Source organism: Squalius cephalus, assembly GCF_949319135.1.
Source record: "Squalius cephalus genome assembly, chromosome: 14".
In the NCBI taxonomy this organism is placed as follows: domain Eukaryota; kingdom Metazoa; phylum Chordata; class Actinopteri; order Cypriniformes; family Leuciscidae; genus Squalius; species Squalius cephalus.
This window is the reverse complement of record NC_137135.1, coordinates 25036097-25059252: the sequence shown is the minus strand read 5'-3', so window position 1 is coordinate 25059252 and position 23156 is coordinate 25036097. Positions and strand designations below refer to the sequence as shown.

At 37.5% G+C, this 23156-nt stretch overlaps 1 protein-coding gene across 3 annotated transcripts in view; it reads left to right on the top strand.

Annotated features, from left to right (window-relative positions):
• The window catches only part of drp2 (dystrophin related protein 2), a 152430-nt gene that overhangs the window by 119064 nt on the left and 10210 nt on the right, over positions 1-23156 (top strand). For all 3 annotated transcript variants that reach the window (XM_079892909.1, XM_079892911.1, XM_079892910.1), the window contains exons 9-17: positions 1371-1432; positions 1882-1956; positions 4059-4260; positions 6353-6438; positions 9768-9925; positions 13105-13271; positions 16365-16476; positions 16896-17032; positions 17780-17845. In XM_079892909.1, coding sequence (XP_079749035.1) covers positions 1371-1432; positions 1882-1956; positions 4059-4260; positions 6353-6438; positions 9768-9925; positions 13105-13271; positions 16365-16476; positions 16896-17032; positions 17780-17845 — 1065 coding nt within the window. The remainder of the gene's footprint in view (positions 1-1370; positions 1433-1881; positions 1957-4058; positions 4261-6352; positions 6439-9767; positions 9926-13104; positions 13272-16364; positions 16477-16895; positions 17033-17779; positions 17846-23156) is intronic.

Genomic DNA, 23156 nt, shown 5'->3' with positions numbered 1-23156 from the left:
CAGGTTATGATGAGTGAACGAACAGCTGGCAAACTGCCCTCTTCAGGTCCTCTCACTTATTTGTTTGTTCCTATCATTTATTCATCTTATATCTTTATGTCATGGCTGCTGGTACAATATAGGCTGCAAAGTGCAGGAAGTCATGAGTGGTTGTTGCAGTAAAGCATGTAGCACACATGTATCAGATTTATCTATATTGTACTTGCCTGTTCGAGCCATGTGTAGTATTTAAGCTTTCCATTGAATGTCATAAAGAAAACCCTTATGTTTGAGGATATGAGCTCTTAATGACACTGAGATCTTTGTTCGAGATCACTGTAGTTGTCAGTGCTCGCTCTGTCTCTCACACCATACTATGGCATTGTTTCAGGGATTGCGTATTGATGCCTGTATATTTTACAACTGATAACTGCATATCAAATTAAGTGATATATTATGATGTGAATATACCAATCACCTTGAACTATCAAAATCTGCATTTTACCTTAAATGTACTGAAAACCACCATAATAATACAGGTGGTCAAATAAAAGCTACATAATGAATTAAATTCATCATAAGTGGTCTCTCTCTCTCACACACACACACACACAAGACAAAACAGCATTAGAGTAACATACATGACACTAAAATAATGCAATAAACAATAACCAAATAACAGAAGATGAAACACAAAACACCCCAATGTACATTACTGATAACAAAAATAAGAAGAAACAAAATTATTTGAACTAAAATCATGTGATCTGTCATGCAGAGACTTCTGGAAAAGTGCTTTTACTGTTCATCACTGCAAATTATACAGTAATTGTTAGATTTACTTGTAAAAAAACAAAATATGATAGTATTTCACAATAAAATTACATATATTTACAACCACTTACAGTTTTTCAATGCATACAATTAGGTAGCACAAACTATTTACAGGTTTTTACTGTAGCATTTTTGGATTTGTATAGTTATGGATTTATATACAAAACATTTGTACACTTAAAGGGATGGTTCACCCAAGAATTAAAATTGCACACCATCATGTCACTCTATTCCAATGGCTTTTTTGTTCTATCACAAATTTTTTACATTTGTAAAAGTGGTGTGTAATATGCAATTTACTTTCAAAGCTGTGACAGAGGGGCAATTTTTGTAATGATTAAAATTTGCATTTGTTCATTGAAGAAACAAAGTCATATGGGTTTGGAGTGACATGACGGTAATAAATAATGAAAGAATGAGTAAAAAATTACTGAATTTTCATTTTTGGGTGAACTGTTCCTTTAATGTTTCTCTTGCTTGTGTTCTCCCTCTTCTCTCTGTTTTTCTATTTTTGGCTTCACTACTTCACTTCTCTCTCTTTCTGTCCACTTTTATAGCCATCAGGCCCAGACAACCTGCTGGGACCATCCAAAGATGACTGAATTATACCATGCTCTGGGTGAGAGTTAAACTCTGCTCTTATTTCTTCTATGTGTCTACTTCCCACTGGGGAACCGTGATGTGGACACACACAAGCTCAAATACACCAACTAGAAGATGGTCTTACACTGAGCGGGATTTCTTTACCTGGACCTCTAATTATAACCTAACATTTCATCCCACCCCAGAGATGTCGACAGCTCTCGTGTTAACCCGAGGGCAGCTGGGCCACAACCATAGCTTCTAATTATTAATGATTAAAAGAGGTTTACTGTAGTGTTAATCTTATGCGACGTGACCCAGGTAGTCTAAACACTCCGGCACGGTATGAGCATAAACCGTTCAACTCCACTGAAGTGACACATTGCTTTCCACCTCTCTGTTTGCTAATTCCTTTGCAGCTTTTTTCTCATTCCTTATGTTATTCTCTCTTTTTACTGTCCCATCTCCCCTGCTGTTCTCTCACAGCGGACCTGAATAACATCAAGTTCTCTGCATACAGGACGGCCATGAAGCTGAGGCACGTGCAGAAGGCTTTAAGATGTATGTAAAAAGCAACACCCACATTGGTTTGCCCTTTTCCTCTCCTGTTCTCTGAGCACAAGTCATTGATTATTCTTGGACGAGGCTGGCCCTGCTGTGGGCTTCTGATCTGTCTGTTTCATTAGAGCCCAGTGATTTTTATGCAGCTTAATTAAGCCTAATAATTGGTGTGATTGTACTTCTTCGCGGGTGGTAATTAAGAAGTCTGCATAAGGAATTAACCACTGTTCCCCCTGTGACACGCTTTGCGGGTGGAGGTTTATCTGCCATTGTCCAGACAGGAGCTCTCTCTCGTTGGCAGTTCCCTTCTTTCCCTCAGCCCCTCCACTGTGCACAGAATATAAATGTATACGGATCCATATAAGTTCGTTTTATGCTTTTAAGAGCCTTTAACAAAAAATAATCGAGCGCTGTGGTAAAACATCTGTTTTAATACACTGAAATATTTGTGATTCATATATGTCTTACAAAAGATTTTTGAATGTGTCAACTGTAACATTTTGTGCAATTGATGTAGTTGTACAACATCTACCAGCAGAGGCTTGGCCATGCTAACTAGCCAAACTTGACTCCTTTGTGGAGAGTTTTGAATCGTTTGGTCAACAGGATAAATTGATACTTCTATAAAACTTGTCCGTTTCCCATTTGATAAGTGTATTTAATCAAGTAATGAAGTAAAAATGTAAAATGCATTGTACCATACTTTCTGAAGACATACTTTAGAAAGTTGTTAAGGTTGATGGTTTTACAGTTTAATCTGACATTGCAGACTTATTCCTCAGGGTTTTGAAACTACAAGGTCCTGCTTTTTAAAAAAATGTTCCCTTTAAATTCAAGGTAATGGGCTTAAGATTGTCCTCAACCCACAGACTTGTCAAAAAAAGTTATAAAGACCCCTAACGTATTCATTTATTTATTAAAATTTATTTATTTATTTTTTTGTACAAGCAAACCCTGGTCTTGTACATAGTTATTTGTGGTCGCACTTGTGGACCATGTTCAACCTTGAAAAAATAAATAAATAATCATAAAAAAAAAAAAAAAAGTGATAAAGAGGCGACTTTAGCTAGTCCTTGAAATGTTCACATCTTGAAATGATGATGCCATTCAAAAAATATAAAAAAGAAATTTCAGAATTAATACTAGTTCATATTGTTAAATAAAATCACAGATAGCCATTAACCTGTTTTCAGTAAAAAAAATTTTACACATGGTTTCCATGTTTTATGGGGAATTTCTTTAGACATAATGTTTTTTTTACTGTACAAACTGTATAGTCTATCCCCTAAACATCACTCACAGAAAACGTTCTACATTTTTACATTTAAAAAACAAACAAACAAACAAACAAACCCTAATTTAATATGATTTTATAAGCTGTTTTCCCCATAGGGACCAAAACTTGTCAAAGATCAAAAAGTTCTGGTATAAACCTACTATGTAAAGTATTACAGTATGTCCCCACAGGAAATACCTTAAACACACACAAACACACAACTGTCTATAGTAGCACAGTAAATGTTGCCATCAGCTGTTTGTTGATAGTCTTTTTTTCCACATATGTACATATGTGAACATTTTTCACATATGTACCTGTTTTGTAGAATGATCTTCATGAAGAAAACATGAATAAATTGTTCAGGTTACTTTATTAGGTTGAACCCACTATTGAGCTTGGCTTGTGCATTTTAGTGTCTCTCAGGACATCATCTCTCTCTCTCTCTCTCTTTCATTCCCTCTCTTTACTCTTTGTGCACCTTGACTCCTGGTTTGCTATTCTATGTCATTAGCCGAATTAATAACCAGGCTGCTACAGAAACCGTGATGATGATTGAGGATGGCTGTATAAAAAGAGCATCAACAAAAAGCCTGTTAGTGTCTCTGTCTATCTACCTAACCCTGAAAGCACCATGACCACTCTGCCTCTTCCATATTTCAGCTCATTATCCAATTGGGATGACATCAGCACACAGCCTTTAGCCTATACTCTCACAGCTGCACTAGAGATGGCCAGATAAATTGATGTTAGAACAGTCAAATCCCATTAGTTAACACTCCACATGCAGTAATAAGCATCTGGCCTATATGTGTGTGTTTTCTAGTGGACCTGTTGAAGCTGAGCAGCGTGGTGGACGTGTTTAGAGAACAGGAGTTGCAGCACGCCGAACATGTGATGGATGTGGTCGAAGTCATCCACGCACTCACTTCCCTGTACGAGAGACTAGAGGAGGAAAGGTCCGTCTTGATCAATATCCCCCTGTGCGTCGACATGTGTCTCAACTGGCTGCTGAATGTTTACGACAGGTACTGACGGTAATGTCACCCACAAACCCTTTGATCTGCTCCCACAAATGATGTCAAACCAACTCTGCGCCCTCCTGCTGTCTGCACGACACTTTTATTGGTCAGTCACAGCCTGTGTATAAGGCGCGCCCTTTTTCTGTTGATTTAAGGGTCTATGACATGACGCTCTTGTCCTATCTGTTCATTTATTCAAAAATGCCTTAAAATGCGAATCATTTCTGCATTAAAATGATTGTGATTTTTTGGGGGGAAAAGTAAAAAAAATTGAAAAATTCAGAGTGATATGACTGTTCTGATCAGTGTTATTTTTTTAACACTTTTTAAAAAATTTTAGTCATTTTATTTGCTATATTAATTTTTTGATATTTCAATTTAGCATTCACTTATTCTGTAAGTTGTAAGTTTTCATTTAATATTAAAATTTTGTTTTATTGCAGCATTTAAATTAACAAAAACACTTTTTAGTAGTTTTAATTTGAAGTAATAATAACAACATTGGTCTTATTATAATAAAGAGAAAAAATAAATTCTTGAATTCTCAAAGTCATGTGGTACAGACAGACAAAAAATAAATATCCGATAGTCTGACCTTTTTATGACAACAAAAGGTTAGTTTGTTGTAAACTGTGATGATATTTGACTTCCCAACAACGTAATGATATTTATGAATTAGAAAAATATAGAGAACTAGAAAAATATATTTTTAAACCGTTTTTCGAAAAGTAATGATTAAGATGTGTACACTCAAATATATTCAAGGTTTCAAAGTAAAATTTACTTAATTTTTTCCCGCAAGTTTTTGCACACAGATTTTTATAGTAAATTTAACAAATTAAATTAAGTAGACTCTACTTAACTAAGTTAAGTCAAATTAATAAGTATAAGAAATTGTGTACGTTTTCAAAACAATATGAAACCAACATGAATACAGTGACTAGTTTCTAAGAACCTGCCAAGTGTGGACACTCTTATTGACTCTCAAATCTCTTACCAATATGCAAAGGTGTTCTCCTAGGTGTTCTCCTTTTTCCACAGTTAAGTGAATGAAATTGTGACTATGTCACTGAGAAATCACCAGCAGGCAACTAATCACACTGTAGAAGTTAAAAATGTTCTCTGCTTGACTTTAAAAATCATATACTGTGCCAAGCTTTTGGTTTCTTTGCCAACATAAAAAAAAGATATATTTGTTTGTTTTCTATTAACCATCATGAATGTGTCTCAAATATAGACCAGACTCTTAACTACCTACTGCTAATGACTGGAGCTCTCACCCTGTGAATAATTGGTAGTAATTGCTTTTTTGTTTTGCTACAAACGAATGTGAATAAGAATGAGCAGCATGCATGAGGATGATAATGAAAAGCTCTCAGTCAAACAAGAAAGCCAAACAAGGTAGGAAATATTCCCTTTAGTAGCAATACTGACAGGGGATTCCTTGTTATACACAGCAAAATGTGATTTGGTAGTGCTTGATCAGTTTTCTAGAATATTTTTGGATCTGTTCAGCAATCTGTTTGGATTTGCTGGTGAGATCTTGATCTCAGTGGAGCTCAAATGCTTCCTGACCTGCTTTAGTCTTTTTTGACAGGTCTATCTGGTGCAGTAAATGTGAAATGTCTTTTCCTGTAAGCATACGACATTGAATAAGGCAATAAATGTACCACTATACAAATATCTGAAAGGTTCACTGTGTATATATACTTGCTGCATCACTATTTTGCTCAGCTAGCAGTACCAGCCCCTGGCAGCATCCTCATTGAGGATTCAGATGGGTTGGAGGAAGTAACTCCTCCAGAACTTCATATATTGACCATATATCCGTGATAGCTTGTTAACGACTTTAGTAGTGAGCCGAAGCAATTGCTGAGATGATTTTTCTGCATTGTGTTGTACATCCATGGTGAGACATTGAGCCGACTGGACCACACGATGCAGGGCCTTTCAGTTCTGTTTGGTGCTGGTTACCTACTACACGGTCATACTAACTGACAGGATAATTTCAATATGTAGAAGAACCTCAGTGAAGCTTTGAATGTTGAAATTGTGTTTATATTTCTTTCAAATTTTTGGCATGTGTTCCTTTCTCTAGTGGTCGTAATGGTAAGATCCGAGTGCTCTCCTTCAAGACGGGCCTGGTTATTCTATGCAACGCAGACATCCAGGAAAAGTATAAATGTGAGTAGAGATGTATTATGTTTTTAAAGGGGTAGTTCACCCAAAAATGAAAATTCCTTCATTAATTACTCACACTAATGTAGTTTCAAACCCGTAAGACTTTCGTTCATCTTCGGAACACAAATGAAGATATTTTTGATGAAATCTGAGAGCTTTCTGTCCCTCCATAGACAGCTACACAACTGACACGGACACTTCAAAAAGTTCATGAAGAGATTGTAAAACTAATCCATATGAAATGACTTGTGTGGTTTAATCCAGATTTTTTTTAATCACTTTATATGATGAACTGATTGAATTTAGGCTCTTTTTTACATATATACATTCATCAACTCACATATCAGCTGTGGTAAACGGAAGCTCAAGCATGTTCGCTTGACGTACGAGAACCAATGAGATCCATTCTCTTGTGTTACGCAGCACGTTCTTCAGAGGTTTTCTTCAGAGGTTCTTCAGCTTCTACAAGAGGTTTGTTCTCGCGCACCAAGTATGTTCGGTTGAGCTTCTGTTTATGTTCGCTGATCAATGTTTAAATGTGAATAAAAACCTAAATTAAATCTGTTTATCATATAAAGTGATTGAGTCTCTTCAAAAAATGTGGACTAAACCGCTCAATTCATATGGATGTAATTTTTATTATCTCTTTATGAACTTCATCAAAGCGTCAAAGTGGTAGTTGTGTAGCTGTCTATGGAGGGACAAAAAGGTCTTAGATTTCACAACATGAGGGTGAGTAATGAATTAAAGAATTTATTTTTGGGTGAGCTCTCCCTTTAAGCCACCTTTGGCTGATCCTTACAACATACTCTGCTGTTCAGAGGTTTGGGGGTTATGAAGATTTTTTTTATGTTTTTGAGCGTAAGTCTCTTACGCTCACCTAAGCTGCGTTTATTTGATCAAAAATACATTAAAGACTAATATTGTAAAACATTATTAAAAATGTAAATAATTGTTTTCTATTTTAATATATTTTAAAATTTAATTTATTCCTGTGATGCAAAGCTTAATTTTCATCAGCCAATTACTCAGTCTTTAGTGTCACATGATCCATAGAAATCATTGTAATATTTGTATTCTGTGCTCATTAAATATTTGTTCTTCTTCTTCTTATTATTATTTATTTTTATTGAAAATAGTTGTTGCTTAATATTTTTGTGGAAACTGAAATACATTTTGTTCAGGATTCTTGATGAATATTTTTAAAATAGAAATCCTTTGTAACATTATAAGTGTCTTTACTGCCATTTTTGATCAATTTAATGTGTCCTAGCTGAATAAATTTAATTTCTTAAAAATAAAATCTTACTGACCCCAAATGTGAATGGTAGTCGTAGGTGATTTAAAGTTTTATTGTCCTTGTTTGGACTTTTTGTCCCCACAATATCAGCAACACCTGATCCACACACCTCCTCTTACCTTTATTGGAATCTGTGGTCCAGTATCACTAAAGTAAAAGTGCAAAGTCATAGTTTTTTTGTCATGGGGTTTTTCTTTCGACTTTCTCTGGTGCTCTAAAATTTTATCCGTGGCCTAAATCTGCCTTTGGAAGAGTGTGGGTTAGAGGGTAATTTGACAGCGCAGTCACATGCAGGACCCAGTAAATAAGAGTCATGTGCAATGCACTGCAGAAAGCATTGGAGGAGAAGAGTCCAAGCCAGAGGTGGACATCCAGTATACAATCTGGTGATTACACCCAAACATTGCCTAAAATGTGAGTTTTACATCAGTAAAAAGAGTGAGCACTGATTAAAGGATCAATGTTGCTCTCTGTCATCAATTACTTTTTCATTTCAGTTGTAAAGAGCACATCCACCCTTACTAAGACTGTGTAGATGGAGACCTATTAGCCATGGACAAATTATGCTCCTGCAGGGCCCTTGTGGCAATTGCGATTTGTTCCTGTTGGTAAGTCCTGTTTAAGCTGATTTTGGAACATGGTGGCTTGTTTTTATCTGGTTTAAGCTGGTCATTAACTGGTCCAAACTGTTCATTAATTGGTTGACCAGCCACCATGTTCCAAATCCAAATTGATCACCATAAGTAGCTGGTTTGTTGATGGTAAACAAGCTTATACCAGCCAATGACAAGCTTAAGTCCAAAGTATACTTCGGCCGCCCACGCACGCTGTCCTTATGCAGCCCAATTTTTGTGTCCGCACGGATGGTGCGCATACAACAGCGCATGTGCGAGTGAATTGAGAACTTGAAAATAATGTCCACTAGATAGTGTACATGCACCGAACCCGTCTTTCTGCACTCACGGCCGAAGGAGTATACTTTGAAATGCTTGCGCACTCAACTGTGCACAAGACGGAGCGGAATGCGGGAAATGAAATATACCTAGGCCTTTAGACCAAACTAATAACCAGCTACTAGATTTTCCAACTAGGAATAGACTTTATCATAAAGTCACCATTCGGATATATAAAGTCACAAACGCAAGAAGTTGCAATAATGTTGCAGTTGCAAAAATAAACACACCTTGTGTGCATTATGTTGCAAAAGAGACAACGATGTGCAATGACTAGTATACAACATCAAATCTGCAATAAGGTTTTTGTTAGTGCTAAAGAGTGGCCAGGAACACATAACATCACTCATTTCTTTTGTTTATTTCATATCATGCAAAGAGCCACTGGCATAAAACGCTGTTCATCTGTCTATATCAATTTTACATCTGCAGTGGCTTGTTTCTAGAGCCCAGGGCTCTGGCACTGATTGACCCGGGCCATAATCTGTCCTTGGACTAGACTATGTGTGAGGCTGGTTTGCATGTGGGTGTGAATGTGTATGTGTGCCAGCCACTTTAGATAGTGCTATTTTTACTGGCACTGCAGAGAATATTCTCACTCCTGTCAGTATCATTCTGCTCATTGATGGCTTCCTGACACATACTGTGTGAGCTGTTCTAGGTCTCTCGGCTAATGTTAGCCTTTAGTCCATATTTAAATCAGTGCATGCATCATGCATATCTCACCAGACCCCAAGTTTTTTCCATTAAAAAAAAAAAATATATACACATACATACATGCATACATACATACATACATGTGCATACATACATATACATATACATATACACACATACATATATATACACAACACACACAAAAAAAAACAATGGTTAAGAATTTTATTTTGGCAGTGGCAATACATTGCACATCAAAGTGTTAGACATCTCGCCTCACACCTCTATAACCTAAAGGCATTTAAGTCACACATTCTCAATTTTCCCACCTCCAGACTTCTACACACTGGCACAAAGCTTCTTTTCCCTAGTGTCTTCTTTTAGTGGAGTATTCAACCAGGTTTTCTGCTTATGTATTGCAGACCTTTTCAGACAGGTGTGTGGTCCAAGTGGACTGACAGATCAGAAACATCTCAGTCTGTTACTGCACGAGGCCATTCAGATCCCTCGGCAGCTCGGGGAGGTGGCGGCATTTGGGGGGAGCAACGTGGAGCCCAGTGTCCGCAGCTGCTTTCGGATGGTAAGGCTTCTTCAGCTAACCAGATTCTCTATCAGTATCTCATTACAGTATCTCAGAGATTCAGTATCTCCTTTCCTCTGATATGCTTTCTGTTCAGATGATGAAAGGGCCTCCCTGTCACATCTCTCTCTCTCTCTCTCTCTCTCTCTGTCCTAACTGTGCTCTGCTTCTCCTGGGTTTTCGGGCTGGAACGTACAGAGATTAAAGAGCTGTTTTAGTGAGTCACTGGCCAGAAACACTCAACACAAATGCTTGGTCAGTGCTTGGCTGTCCTGTTGAACTTATTAAATGTGTATTTCTCCTTTACTGTGCCAGTATCAAACTTGCACACTCAAGGGGACAATAGAGTTACCTTCTAACATCTGTGCCATTAAAAGTGCAGTGTGCAATTTCAATGCCATTAATGACACTAAACAGAATAGCAGAAACAAAATAGCTATTTTTAAACGTTTTCTCAAACATATATTGATAGCACCACATAGACACAGGTTAAACTTTTTGGAGAAATCAACCAAGAATAGCTATTATACTTTTGTCTTTTAATATAAATAGGATACGGGAAAGTATTTGACTTTAACTGTATTATATTGTAAAATCTTTTGAAAGTTAGCTGTTTTTATGTAAAAATACTTCCTTCTGTCATTCAAAGTTTTATTTTTCTCCAAAAATGTAAACACATATCATCCTCTAAGCTAATGGCATAACTGGAGAGACTAATTTGCAAATGTTTGGGAAACCTGTTTGGAAGTATTTTTGCTTTGGAAGTATTAACACAAGAGGTGCAGAAATTACACCCTTAACTTAAAGGTGGGGTAGGCAATTCAGAGCGTCTCCAAAGGCAGGCCTCCTCCAAAATAGATGAGTCTGCAAAGTGTCACGAAAGACAGCCTTAAATTACCTCATGTCTCAAAGCACATAACATTACAATAATTATAAACATAAACAACTTAAACACTGAATTGTTCCACCTGACTGCTGCAGATTCATTTAGCCATTGATAGTGTTGCCATAGAAAGGCATAAATCTGAGTCTGAGGACATGAACTGCTCTGAATAGAAAGTCATGGGTTTCCATCTTTTAACCACGGTAGTTATGCTGTGATTGCAGCAAAAGCTCATTGTTTTGGTTCAGGAGGAACTGTAAAAGGCGACTGCTGTTTGTTTGCGGCGCTCTGTGATTGTCTATCTACAACTCTCCATAGACTCATGAAACGTTGAAGACGTGTTATGTCTGCGTGAGCAGGGTGTGAGGAGGTATGGAAATACATAGGCTGACAGTTCAGGTAGGACATCCTATCCGAATGCAGTGATTGGACGAACATTTTCTGGTTCTGAGACTTCCACAGAAGATATATGTACTTTTTAAAAATATATTTAGACCGCTTCTATTATTAATTGCTATCAGGTTTTTCAAAGAGAGTTTCAACCAGTATAAAAAAGGTGTTTATGAAAAACATTGCCTACCCTACCTTTAACTTTATTTGCAAGATTCTCTTCAGTATGTTCTGAAGTTTGAGGACAATTCGACTTTTTAATGTTTTTGAAAGAAGTCTGCTCACCAAGGCTGCTTTTATTTTATAATAAATATAGTCTTTAGTGTCACATGATCGTTCAGAAACATTTCTTATTATTATCAATGCTGAAAACAGTTGTGCTGCGTAACATTTCTGTGGAAACAGTAATGCATTTTTTTCAGGATTCTTTGATGAATAGAAAGTTCAAAAGAACAGCATTTATTTGAAACAGAAATCTTTTTTTGTAGCAATATAAGTCTTTACTGTCACTTTGGATCAGTTTATTCTATTCTTGCTGAATGAAAGTATTCATTTCTTTAAAAACAAATAAAAGTTTTACTGACCCCTGATTTTTGAATGGTTAAGTAAATTTACCTGAAAGCAAAAATGTATCATTTAATACAATTTTAATGCTAGACATAGCAGCTTAATAAAAATTAGATAATGCAGTGCATACTTGCATTATGAATAGCGTTCTGACACATTTCAAAACACAACTATGTGAATCAAGAGTTTAGGTTCAAATACCAACGTAATAGGAATTAGTAGTCTATAATAATTAAGAAAAATTAAGGTGTAATACCTGTTGACATCTTCTCATCTCTCTTCACTCTTATGAGGCTGTAATTCAGAAATTGCATGGGCATCACAGTGGAACCTTGCATTTCATTCTACTGAAGGCCTGATTATGAAATTGGTATAAGCCACAGGTTTCCTGTACAATGGCCTTAAACCTTTCATTCTTAGTGCGCCAGTCCTTAATTAAATCCTGTTCTAAGAACATGTGTGCAGTTGCAGGCACACGTAATTAAAATTCCTTTTCACGTTTGTTCCATGTCTGCCTTTTTATTACTGGAAGGAATGCCACTGTAATGGTAACCAGTACTTTCCAATTACACAATTTTTCACCCAGCTGCATTAATCATGACAGGCCAAGAACGATGCAGATCAGCCATCTGGATGTGTTGCAGCGTGTTTCTAGATGAAAAGACTGGTTCACTTTGTTTGAAGTTATGGACCATCTCTTGAGATACTCTTGGCTCTCCCTGTGGTGTGGACTGTTTAGAAGATCCTTTTTTCTTGTTTCATTGAAACTTCTGAAGTTTTCCTCTCAGCTCTACACTACAGACTTTGGTCTCTCAATCCCAGACCTCAAGCACTGTTAAAGAGACACAAACACACACACACACACACATTGCCGTGCCCTCTGAGACTGTAAGCTCCAGCGACTACTAAGGGCCACGCTAGAGATACTCATGTTAATTATAAATCTCTGACCAAGCTTCAGAGTGCGCCCAAAGGAAATCAACCTTTTAATGCATATTCAGTGCGTATTTAATGAGAATTTAGCACGTTCCAGATTTTTATGTCATCCTATTTTATTAGGGTTATTGCCTGTCATCCGTTTCCCACCAGGTTACTGTAACAAGGGGCGACCTCTTTGAGATTGTATCCTTCCCTTTCATGGGGTGTGATTCCCCCGTATCACATGAGTTCTTTTAAGGGCATGTGCTCTAATAGGGTGCTTGTGCCTATTAGCTACCAGAAGATGTTTTGGTGCTTAATTAGGCATGCATAATGAACAATATGGCCGCTGGGTATCTTGATTCATGCTACTTGTTGCTCTGTGCTCTCTTTCTTGTGCATCTTCTGTATCTACCTCTAGGCTCCAGGTAAGTCCGCAATCGAGGTCTCTCACTTCCTGGAATGGATGATTCTAGAGCCTCAGTCGGTGGTGTGGCTTCCTGTTTTGCACCGGGTGACTGTGGCTGAGACCGCCAAGCACCAGGCACGCTGCTATATCTGTAAGCAGTGCCCTATCAAGGGCTTCAGGTGAGCTGCTGCAGTGCGGAGTCTTTTCTTAGAGAAAGATGGCACAGACCTCTCTATCTGTGTTCTTTAGCTAGTCAAAATAAATGATTGTTCTTTTAGCTGATCAAAGGTTTTGTGGTAATAGCACTATATTAGAGAACTGCACGGGAAGTAATATACATGGGTTGTTAATGGACTGGTTTTGTGTTTGTAAAATAAATAGGGCTGAGGTGTGTGTATACTGTATTATTATATATATATATATATTGATCTTATATATTCAGTATCAGAATCAGTATATTACATCACAAAGGTGTACTCACTTTTGTGAGATACTGTGTATATATATATATATATATATATATATGTATATGTATCTCACAAAAGTGAGTACACCCCTCACATTTTAGCAAACATTTTAGTATTTCTTCTCAAGGGACAATACTATAGAAATAAAACTTCAATAGATTTTAGAGTAGTCAATGTGCTGCTTATATAGCAGTATATATTTACTGTCCTCTAAAAATGACTCCACATGCATCCATTTTTGTCAAAATAGCTGGCAACAAAAGTGAGTACACCCTTAGTGAACATGTCAAAACTGTGTCCAAAGTGTCAATATTTTGTTTGAGCACCATTGTTATCTAGCACTGCCTTAATCCTCCTAGGCATGGAGTTCACTAGAGCGGCACAGGTTGTTGCTGGCACCTTCTTCAACTCCTCCATAATGACATCACGGAGCTGCTGGATGTTAGACACATGGCGCTTCTCCACCTTCCGCTTGAGGATGCCCCACAGCTGCTCAATAGGGTTCAGGTCTGGAGACATACTTGGCCACTCCATCACCTTCACCTTCAGCTTCCTCAGCAAGGCAGTTGTCATCTTGGCGGTGTGTTTGGGGTCGTTATCATGCCGTTTGGCCCAGTTTCTGAAGGGAGGGCATCAAGTTGCAATCGCAGTACATGTTGGAATCCATGTTTTCCTCAATGAAGTTCAGCTCCCCAGTACTAGCAGCACTCATGCAGCCCCAGACCATGATGCTACCACCACCATGCTTGACTGTAGGCAAGACAGCATTTTCTTGGTATTCCTCATCACCACACATTCTGGACACCATCTGAGACAAACAAGTTTATCTTAGTGTCATCAGACCACAGGACATGGTTCCAGAGTAATTCATGCTCTTGGAAAGGTTGCTTTCAGCAAACAGTTTGTGGGCTTTCTTGTGAGCCAGCTTCAGAAGAGGCTTCCTTCTGGGACGACGGCCATGCAAACCTACTTGTTGCAGTGTGCGGCGTATGGTCTGAGCACTGACAAGCTGACCTTCCGCTTCTGCAACCTCTAAAGCAATGCTGGCACGATCATGCGTCTGTTTTTTGAAGCCAGCTTCTGCACCTGACGCACAGCACAAGGACTCAACTTCTTTGATTGACCCTTGTGAGGCCTGTTCCAAGTGGAACCCATCTTGGAAAACCTCCGTATGACCCTGGCCTCTTTACTGTAACTCCGTTTCAGGGTGTTACCAATCTTCTTATAGCCTAGGTCAACTTTGTGGAGAGCAACAATTCTAATTCTCAAATTCTTAGAGAGTTCTTTGCCATGAGGTGCCATGTTGAACATCCAGTGGTCAGTATGAGAGAATTGTACTCAAAGCACAAATTTTAACTGCTCTAATACAAGATGCACAAATTTGTATAGTCCTGTCAAGCAGACAAAAACATGAACATGATGAATAGGACATGTGGCTTTGCATGGTTAAACGACATACAGCTATTATCACTTAGGGTGCACTTACTTTTGTTGCCAGCAATATTGTCAACTTTGATTGTCAATATTGAATATGAATGAGTATTGAGTATTGAATATGTCAATATTGTTAATGTTGAGTTATTTTCAGAGGACAGTAAATATATACTGCTATACAAGCAGCACATTGACTACTCTAAAATATATCCAAGTTTAATTTCTATAGTATTGTCCCTTGAGAAGATATACTAAAATGTTTGCTGAAATGTGAGGGGTGTACTCACTTTCGTGAGATACTGTTTATGCATGTGTGTGTGTATATATATATATATATATATATATATATATATATATATATATATATATATATATATATATATATATATATATATATATAACATTAATTTGTCAAAACTCTTACATATTTTCATTTATTTTTTATATGTTTATTTTTTGTTTTACATTTTCATCTATTATATTTGCTTTCTTTCCATCAAAGAGAAACTGAATGTAATACAGTATATGCTTAAAACAGGTAAAATTCTTAAGAGATTTACCTACTGAAAAACAACTTAATGCAATATTTGAACTATCATTAAAAAGTTTGGAGTCAATAAGAAATTAATACTTTTATTCAGCAAGGATACATTAAATTGATCAAAAGTGACAGTAAAAATCTTTTGAACGAAAAATGTATAATGGTTTCTACAAGAATATTAAAGCAACACAACTGTTTTCAACATGGATGAATAAAAATGTTTCTTTGAGCACCAAATTAGCATATTAGCATAAATCAGCATAAATTATTTCTTAAGAATCACGTGACACGGAAGACTGGAATAAAGGCTGCTGAAAATTCAGCTTTGCCATTCCAGGAATAAATTACATTTTAAAATATATTACAATAAAAAACAATTCTTCTAAATTGTAATAATATTTCAAAATATGACTATTTTTTTACTGTATCCCTTGGTGAGCATAAGAGACTTCTTCCAAAAAATCTTATCGAACCCAAACTTTTGATTGGTAGTGTACAGTAAATAATATTGATTTGTATGCTTTTTTTTTTTTTTTAATGTCCCCCCACCTTGATTAGTTTAACCAGAAGGTTATCTTAGTAAACCTACTTCACTAGAAAGGGCCAAGTTTTGCTGGTGAACACAAGATCCACCAGTACTACTAAACCATCAGTATCCAGCATAAACCACCCTGCTAGCCTTAAGTTGTTATTGTCAGCAGGGTAGTCATGATTCATTATTTTAATCTATTTGTAATCATATGATTCATTATTTGAATCTATTTGTAATCCTAAAATTAACACATATACATTTGGATATAAAATGTGTCTCCGCCTCATCACTGTTTCAGGTACCGAAGTCTGAAACAGTTCAATGTGGACATCTGCCAGACGTGTTTTCTGACAGGCCGGACTACCAAGGGCAAGAAACTACACTACCCCATCATGGAGTACTACACCCCGGTACATATGCTTTGTTACTTGCAGAGGTTTTTTCTTTGCCAGCTGGCAGCTTTGTGCTTGCTCAAAGGTTTCAAATTCAATCACTATTACTCAAGGCACTACGCAAAATAAATATGAATTGAACCGAATTGATCTCCTGCAGTGAAATACAGCATAAGGCCATTTGCTTAATGGTTTTCCCATGCTCCAGTCTGAGTTTTATAGGTGGGCGTCTTTATTATGCTCCGGCTTTCTGTAGCTGCTCAAGAGATGATAGATTGAGATGGGAGGAAGACAAATGTTCTGTGTGGAAACTGATGTACTGGCTGTGTGTTGGAGGAATGTTACGAAGAGGATGTTTTGTGTCTCAATCGCTCATGTTCTCTCATTTTTCTCTCCTCTGGCTCTTTTTCTGTCTCTCTCTTTCTGAATCATTCCAGACGACCTCAGGCGAGAAGATGAGGGACTTTGCAAAGACACTAAAGAACAAGTTCCGCTCAAAGCAGTATTTTAGTAAACACCCTCAGAGGGGCTACCTGCCTGTTCAATCAGTACTGGAGGTGGAGAGCTCTGAGACGTGAGTCTGACTTCCTGTCTCTGCTGATGAGAATCACACCTAAGTGTTGTTGCGTTCTTTTTGAAGGTTTATAAGTGGAGAACTGTGGGACTGAATGCAGTGCACTGCAAAAAATAAGTATCTTCCCTGCTGAAAAGAAACATCTTAAACCAGCCTTAGCTTGTCTGTTGACTGGTCACACTGGGAGACCAGCTGTATGTCTGGGTAAATGAGCTAAACAGCAGCTTGTCCAGGCTGGAAGGACCCGCAGATCATCTTAGGACAGCTTATTTTTGTCTTATTTTTATCTTATTTTCTAGTAAAACTATCTAAACATCCTTAAAACCAGATACATTTTATTGATAAATCAATAAATTAACATAGATGGTTTGCTGGTATTGTCTGAATTAAGCTGGTCGTCCAGCTGTTTTCCCAGCCTAAATATCTAAACGTGCCCAAAACTCCTCTAAATAAAGCAAATGGATCAGCCTGTCTAGGTTTGCAGACTAGCTAAGACCCACAAGCCATCTTATTTATTTTTTTGTCTTGTTAAGCTGGTTTCCCAGCCTTGCTAAGCTGGTCTTCAGCTGGTTTAGCTGTTTTCCCACCCTGGCTAGCTAAAAGCGTCCAAAACTCCTCTAAAGAAAGCCAACGGATCAGTCTGACCAAGTTCTAAGACCAGCAAACCAGCTTGAACACAGGCATTCATACATATCAAGCTACTTTGCTAACAGACGTGTGTGTGTGTGTGTGTTTGTGCTTTCACAGACCCTGCTCATCTCCCAGGCTGCCTCATGCGGACACACACAGTCGGATTGAGCATTTTGCCAGCAGGTAAGGGTTCAGTCTCACACGGACAGTGATCACACATCAATTTGACTCTGATATTCTCCCAGCAGCCACTTCTGCTCAGTCTCCTGAGCTCTGATTGGCATATTGATCCTCTTTGCATGGACACAGTGTACCAAACAGCAGGGCCTTAACAACAGCCTTAGAGGAAGTGAGAAGGATGTGAGAAAGAGAGAGAGGGACATCAAAAGAGAGAGGGTGAGAGATGGCATTCAGAGGGGTGGACAGGGGTCAGCTGCTTTCCACTAGAAGAATGAAAGCTCCACACACAAGGTCTGGAGGGCTCGAGGGAGCTGCTAGCACAGATCAGTCTCATCTGGCCTGGACGGAGTGCATGTTACACACTCAGGAAACAAACAAACATACAGACATACACTTGTACTCGAACATGTTAAAACGTTCATACTTACAGTTATACCAGTGGGGTTTAGAATTAGGTACAGTAGTGCTTCAGGCTTATGTCACCCTCACACACACATTTGATGCCACACAATTTCTGTCATTTTACTGCTAAATGATGGCATTAAATATATGCAAATGTAAATGAGTATGAAATATATGCACATTTATGAACTGGGGGATAGATGCTGCTACCCCACTGAATTAATGGTCAATACTTCTTACTTCTGATGTATCCCAAAAAATCCCCAAAACACAAAGAGAAACAAACACTGTATGAGACCATTATCAACACAATAAAACTAGCATAATAACCAATACATCAAAAGTAATTCACATTATACAATTACTAAGCAATAAATATTAAATCATGTGCCTTATAATCATTTTAGTGAGATGCACAATATACAATATAAAAGGGAAAACCAACAATTCAATGCAAATATAAGATACAAAAGCAATACAGTCTGTACAAATTCTATTTAACAAATTAGGTCATTTACAAAACATATTAAGTTGAAAATCACATGGGTTTGGAACAACATGAGTGTGAGTAAATGACAGAATCTTCATGGTTTGCTGAACTAACCCTTTAATTCAGCTGTGGGAGCGCAGTGAAGCTAACGGCCCAATGCGACTGGTTTGGTTTGACTGCAGCAAACGATCAGAGATATGCTCCTCTGCCCCGTCTAACTTCCCTGCCAACTACCTAAATACACACAAGCACATGCACACATGAACGCACAGATCAGCCCTTTGCCTGCCCTAGCATACTGTGCTGCCAACTGTCTCTGCTCACAGCCTGCTGCAGCTTATCTGTACTACAAATAGACCAGAGCACACACTCCCTCTCTTGACTTCTGTGTCCTTTTGTCTTCATCTGTCTGTCTCCTCCTCTGTCATATTCTTGATTTCTACTCCTTGCTTTCAATGTCTTAATTAATTTCCATCAATCACCCACTGTATCCCACTTTTTCCTCTCTTCTTGTCCTTTTCAATTCCCCAAATTTGTGTCTCTCTTATGCTATGTCTGGTTTCCCTCAACACACATCAGTGCCGTTTGCGTTAGTTGTCCCTGCTCAGAACAACATTCATTGTTTTTATTGAACTGTCACCTGTTAAATATATTTCACACGATCGTCAGTTTACAGAATGTTAGCAGCCTTGACTAAATTAGAGTAGAAAATGAGTTTTCTTGTTTTTTTCTTTTCTTGAATATTTAAAATTTCATTCAGTTTTTGCTAATGCACATACCAGTGGTATGTCTAGTAGAAAAAAAGGCAAATTCCAGCTCCATAAAACATACAGCTTACATATATATAATATCTGGGGGCTCGTCCGGTATTATTACTTCACTACAGTAAAGTGTTTTTTTTTTCTTGCGTCTATTTATACATTTACTTGGTCACAAATTGTGATCAAATTGCAAATGGTCACATGTTTGCGGCCTTATCTAGTTTGCATTATTTCTTTATTGAATTTGGCTGCTAAAATATGGTTGACATAAAACACATGGTGATAAACAACATTATCTGACGGGTATCATTCTTTAATTAAATTCCTCACTCTGTCTTTGCATATACACGTTTGATTTTTTGATATTGATGTGCTTTCAGGAAACTCTCAAGCTTTCTATTCATGTCCTTTTCCCTTCATGCTTTTGTGTGCATTCTTAAACTAAACAGCTTGATCTAAGTGTTGGCTAAATAAGAAAAGACAAGCATTTTATAGCTGTAAAAATGCTTCTACAAAGAATGAAAAATCCACATCTCTTTTGCAGCCCATTGGAAAATCCCTTTCATTCACTTTTATCTGATAGTTCAGCCCTTCACAAAATATGAGTGATAGAGAGCATGTGCTAAATGAGGTGGCACATTATTTATTTTCGACATCGACAAGACTTGCTTTGAACTTTAATAGAAAATTAAATTCTCATCAGATGTTTCAGATGTGGTATCTGCAGTAAGAGCGCAGAGAGAGAACGTCATAGCCAAGAGAACAGAGATTGTATGTGCGTGTATAGGCTAATCCAGACTAATGACTGGAGGACCTCAAGATAGAGCGGGTGGGAGAATAAATCCACTAGCATTTGATGTTCTAGACTCGCTGTACAAGTCTGTATATGACAGAGTAAGTGGTCTGTAGTGATGGCCTTTTATCTGAAAAGCAGACAGCATATCAGAAAGAATGAGCCGTTGTTCTGAACACAATGTTTGTTATGTACTCACTGATTTGTGTTTGTGACCTCTCTTTTTCCCTGTAACAAGAGACCACACTAACCACACACTGAGAAATGCCCATTTAAACAAATACAAATACATGCGTGTATAACCATAAACTCCATTTGACCTCGCACCCTGGAATCTGTGGCATCATCAACAGTTCCTTCCTAGTTACACATTTGATTGGATCTGAACTGATGGATACTTCTGCGGATTCAATTAGGAGTCGTCACAGCCAGGCGGAGGGGTTAACCAGGACAGCCAGTACCACCATCATTGGCTGAAGGACACCTGGTGGGTGAATGTGTATCGACTTTCTGCTATTCTCTGAGGCAGCCCCATCCTGCATGTGGGTTCTGTAGTCTGCTGTGTTCTGAGGTGGAATTCAGACCATTCTCTGGCAGCTTTCCTAGCAACATGACATGAATGCACTTAGCACTCCTCATTACGGAGCCTCTCTATAGAGGCTCTTATATTGTTGCTAATTCACAGGCTGTCCTGGTAAAGCAGTGAAATCTCCCCAGTCTCTCACCTAAGGGTAAGCTAAGGCAGGGAAAGTGCAGTGCATTGCTAAAAGCAAAGTTTCACCCCTGTGTTGCTAATGGTAAGCACAGGGACCATTGTCAGCTCCCTGTTGTGTTGAAAACACCTCTGTTGTGTTGGGTTAATCTTGTCTGTGCTGGATGGCATACAGAAGTTTGCTGGAGGCACAGGGTGAACCTTCTATAAGCCACACAACCTCTTTTTATACATTGTTGGATCCTGACTTGGGTTGGAGCTCAATTAGTTGCATTCTCAAAGTTGCCACAAGGGGCGCTATAGTGAGCATTAGCATCAAGTCTGCCGCATATTTTGATCACCCCCTTTGTTGGCTGCAGTTACCCCGTCCTGTCTATGAAATCCAAATGAGACGCAAGCCAAAATAAAAAATCCATTTACACTTCAAATATTATTTTTTTTTCCCAGAGATGGTTTCTGTCATTTCAGGTAGTTCTTATCACGTTGATTTTTGTTCAAGTGTTTGTTGTTCCGGTGAGTTTTGTTTTAGTTAGTTATTTGATGCTTTAAAAACGAGGTGTAACGTCAAGATTGGCAACTGTGCTTGTGATTGAGTTCTGCTGGAGTATGTGCAGGACCTTGATACCACGGGTTCACCTCAGGATCACTTCTGCTCGGCTACAAATAACATAATTGGCGCAAGATGTCAACGGATATTACTGGGATATTTTGCCTTCATTTTTCTATAGTGGAAGGAAGTGGAGACAATTTGTCCATCTTTTTGCATAGACTAGACCTCTATAATGAAGATGTCACCTGTTTTTCTATATCTTGCCTATTTATCTGATTTAAACTGATTTAAAACAGAATGTTTTGCGAAAGGTGCAACACAAACAGATGTGACGTAATAAGCTGGACCAGCCTAAATTGTTAGATTAAACTAAAGAAATATAATTTATCTTTATTTCGCTTAAATGTATTTATATCGCACATTTCACAATACACATTTTTTTCAAAGCAGCTTTACAGAAGATCACAAGATTGATATATATATATATATATATATATATATATATATATATATATATATATATATATATATATATATATATAATATGATGTATATATCTAGCAAATTAGAGTTGGGCGATTTAAATGTATTACATTTTTTGTGACAAAACAAGCAATCAAGCAGTGGAGATATGATATATCATAATATATGATACCAATGTCATCATATTTTGTTGCTGATTTGACCCTACCATTCAAAAATTTGGCTCAGTAAAAGTTTTTTTTTAATTTTTTAATTGAATTGATCAAAAGTGACATTAAATACATGTTACAGAAGATTTCTATTTCAAATAAATCTGTTTTTTTGAGCTTTCTATTCATCAGAGTCCTAAAAAAATTAAGCAGCACAGCTGTTTTCTACTAGAAATATTTCTCCAGCAGTAAATCAGCATATTAGAATGCTTAATTAGAATAAATGACACTTAAATATATTAAAAATAGAAACTTTAATAATTAAATTGTAATATTTCATAATATTATAGTGTTTTACTGTATGTTGTGAACAAAAACTCTTGGTGAGCATACAAGACTTACTTTAAAGAACTTCTTACCGACCTTAAACTTTTTATCAATAGTGTATGTTGTTGAAATGTAATCTTGACAGTTTTGGAGATTTCATTAGTAAATTCAAGTAAATAGGACTTCTGCCTAATTGCCTGAATAGAAAATATTTTCAAGATGACCACAGAGTCTTGCTTCCATTACTATTGCAATTGCATTTGGTGTGGCTAGATATATATAGAAATTGCACATTTCAGCTTTACTTTGGCTTCAGGATGTCACAAGGACTCAAGCTGCAGTGAACCATAAAGCGCACATACTGTATACGTTCAGGCATGGCATGTCTGTGGTGTGACATATAAGCTGTGGTGCTTGTTGGAGATCTTTTTTATATTCTGTTTTTACTGTTCCACTTGTGGCAGGGAATGAAAACTTACAAGGGGTTTGGGTGAAAATACCCAGGGAAGGCATTTATGTCATAAAAATTCTTGACAAATGAAGTGAAATGGGAACAGATTCTCCCCTGGCTTTGTTATGGTGGTAGAGAGTAGAGGGTGAAGCCGGGAGGCACAGCTTCGGCGGTTGCATGATAATTTGCCACCCAG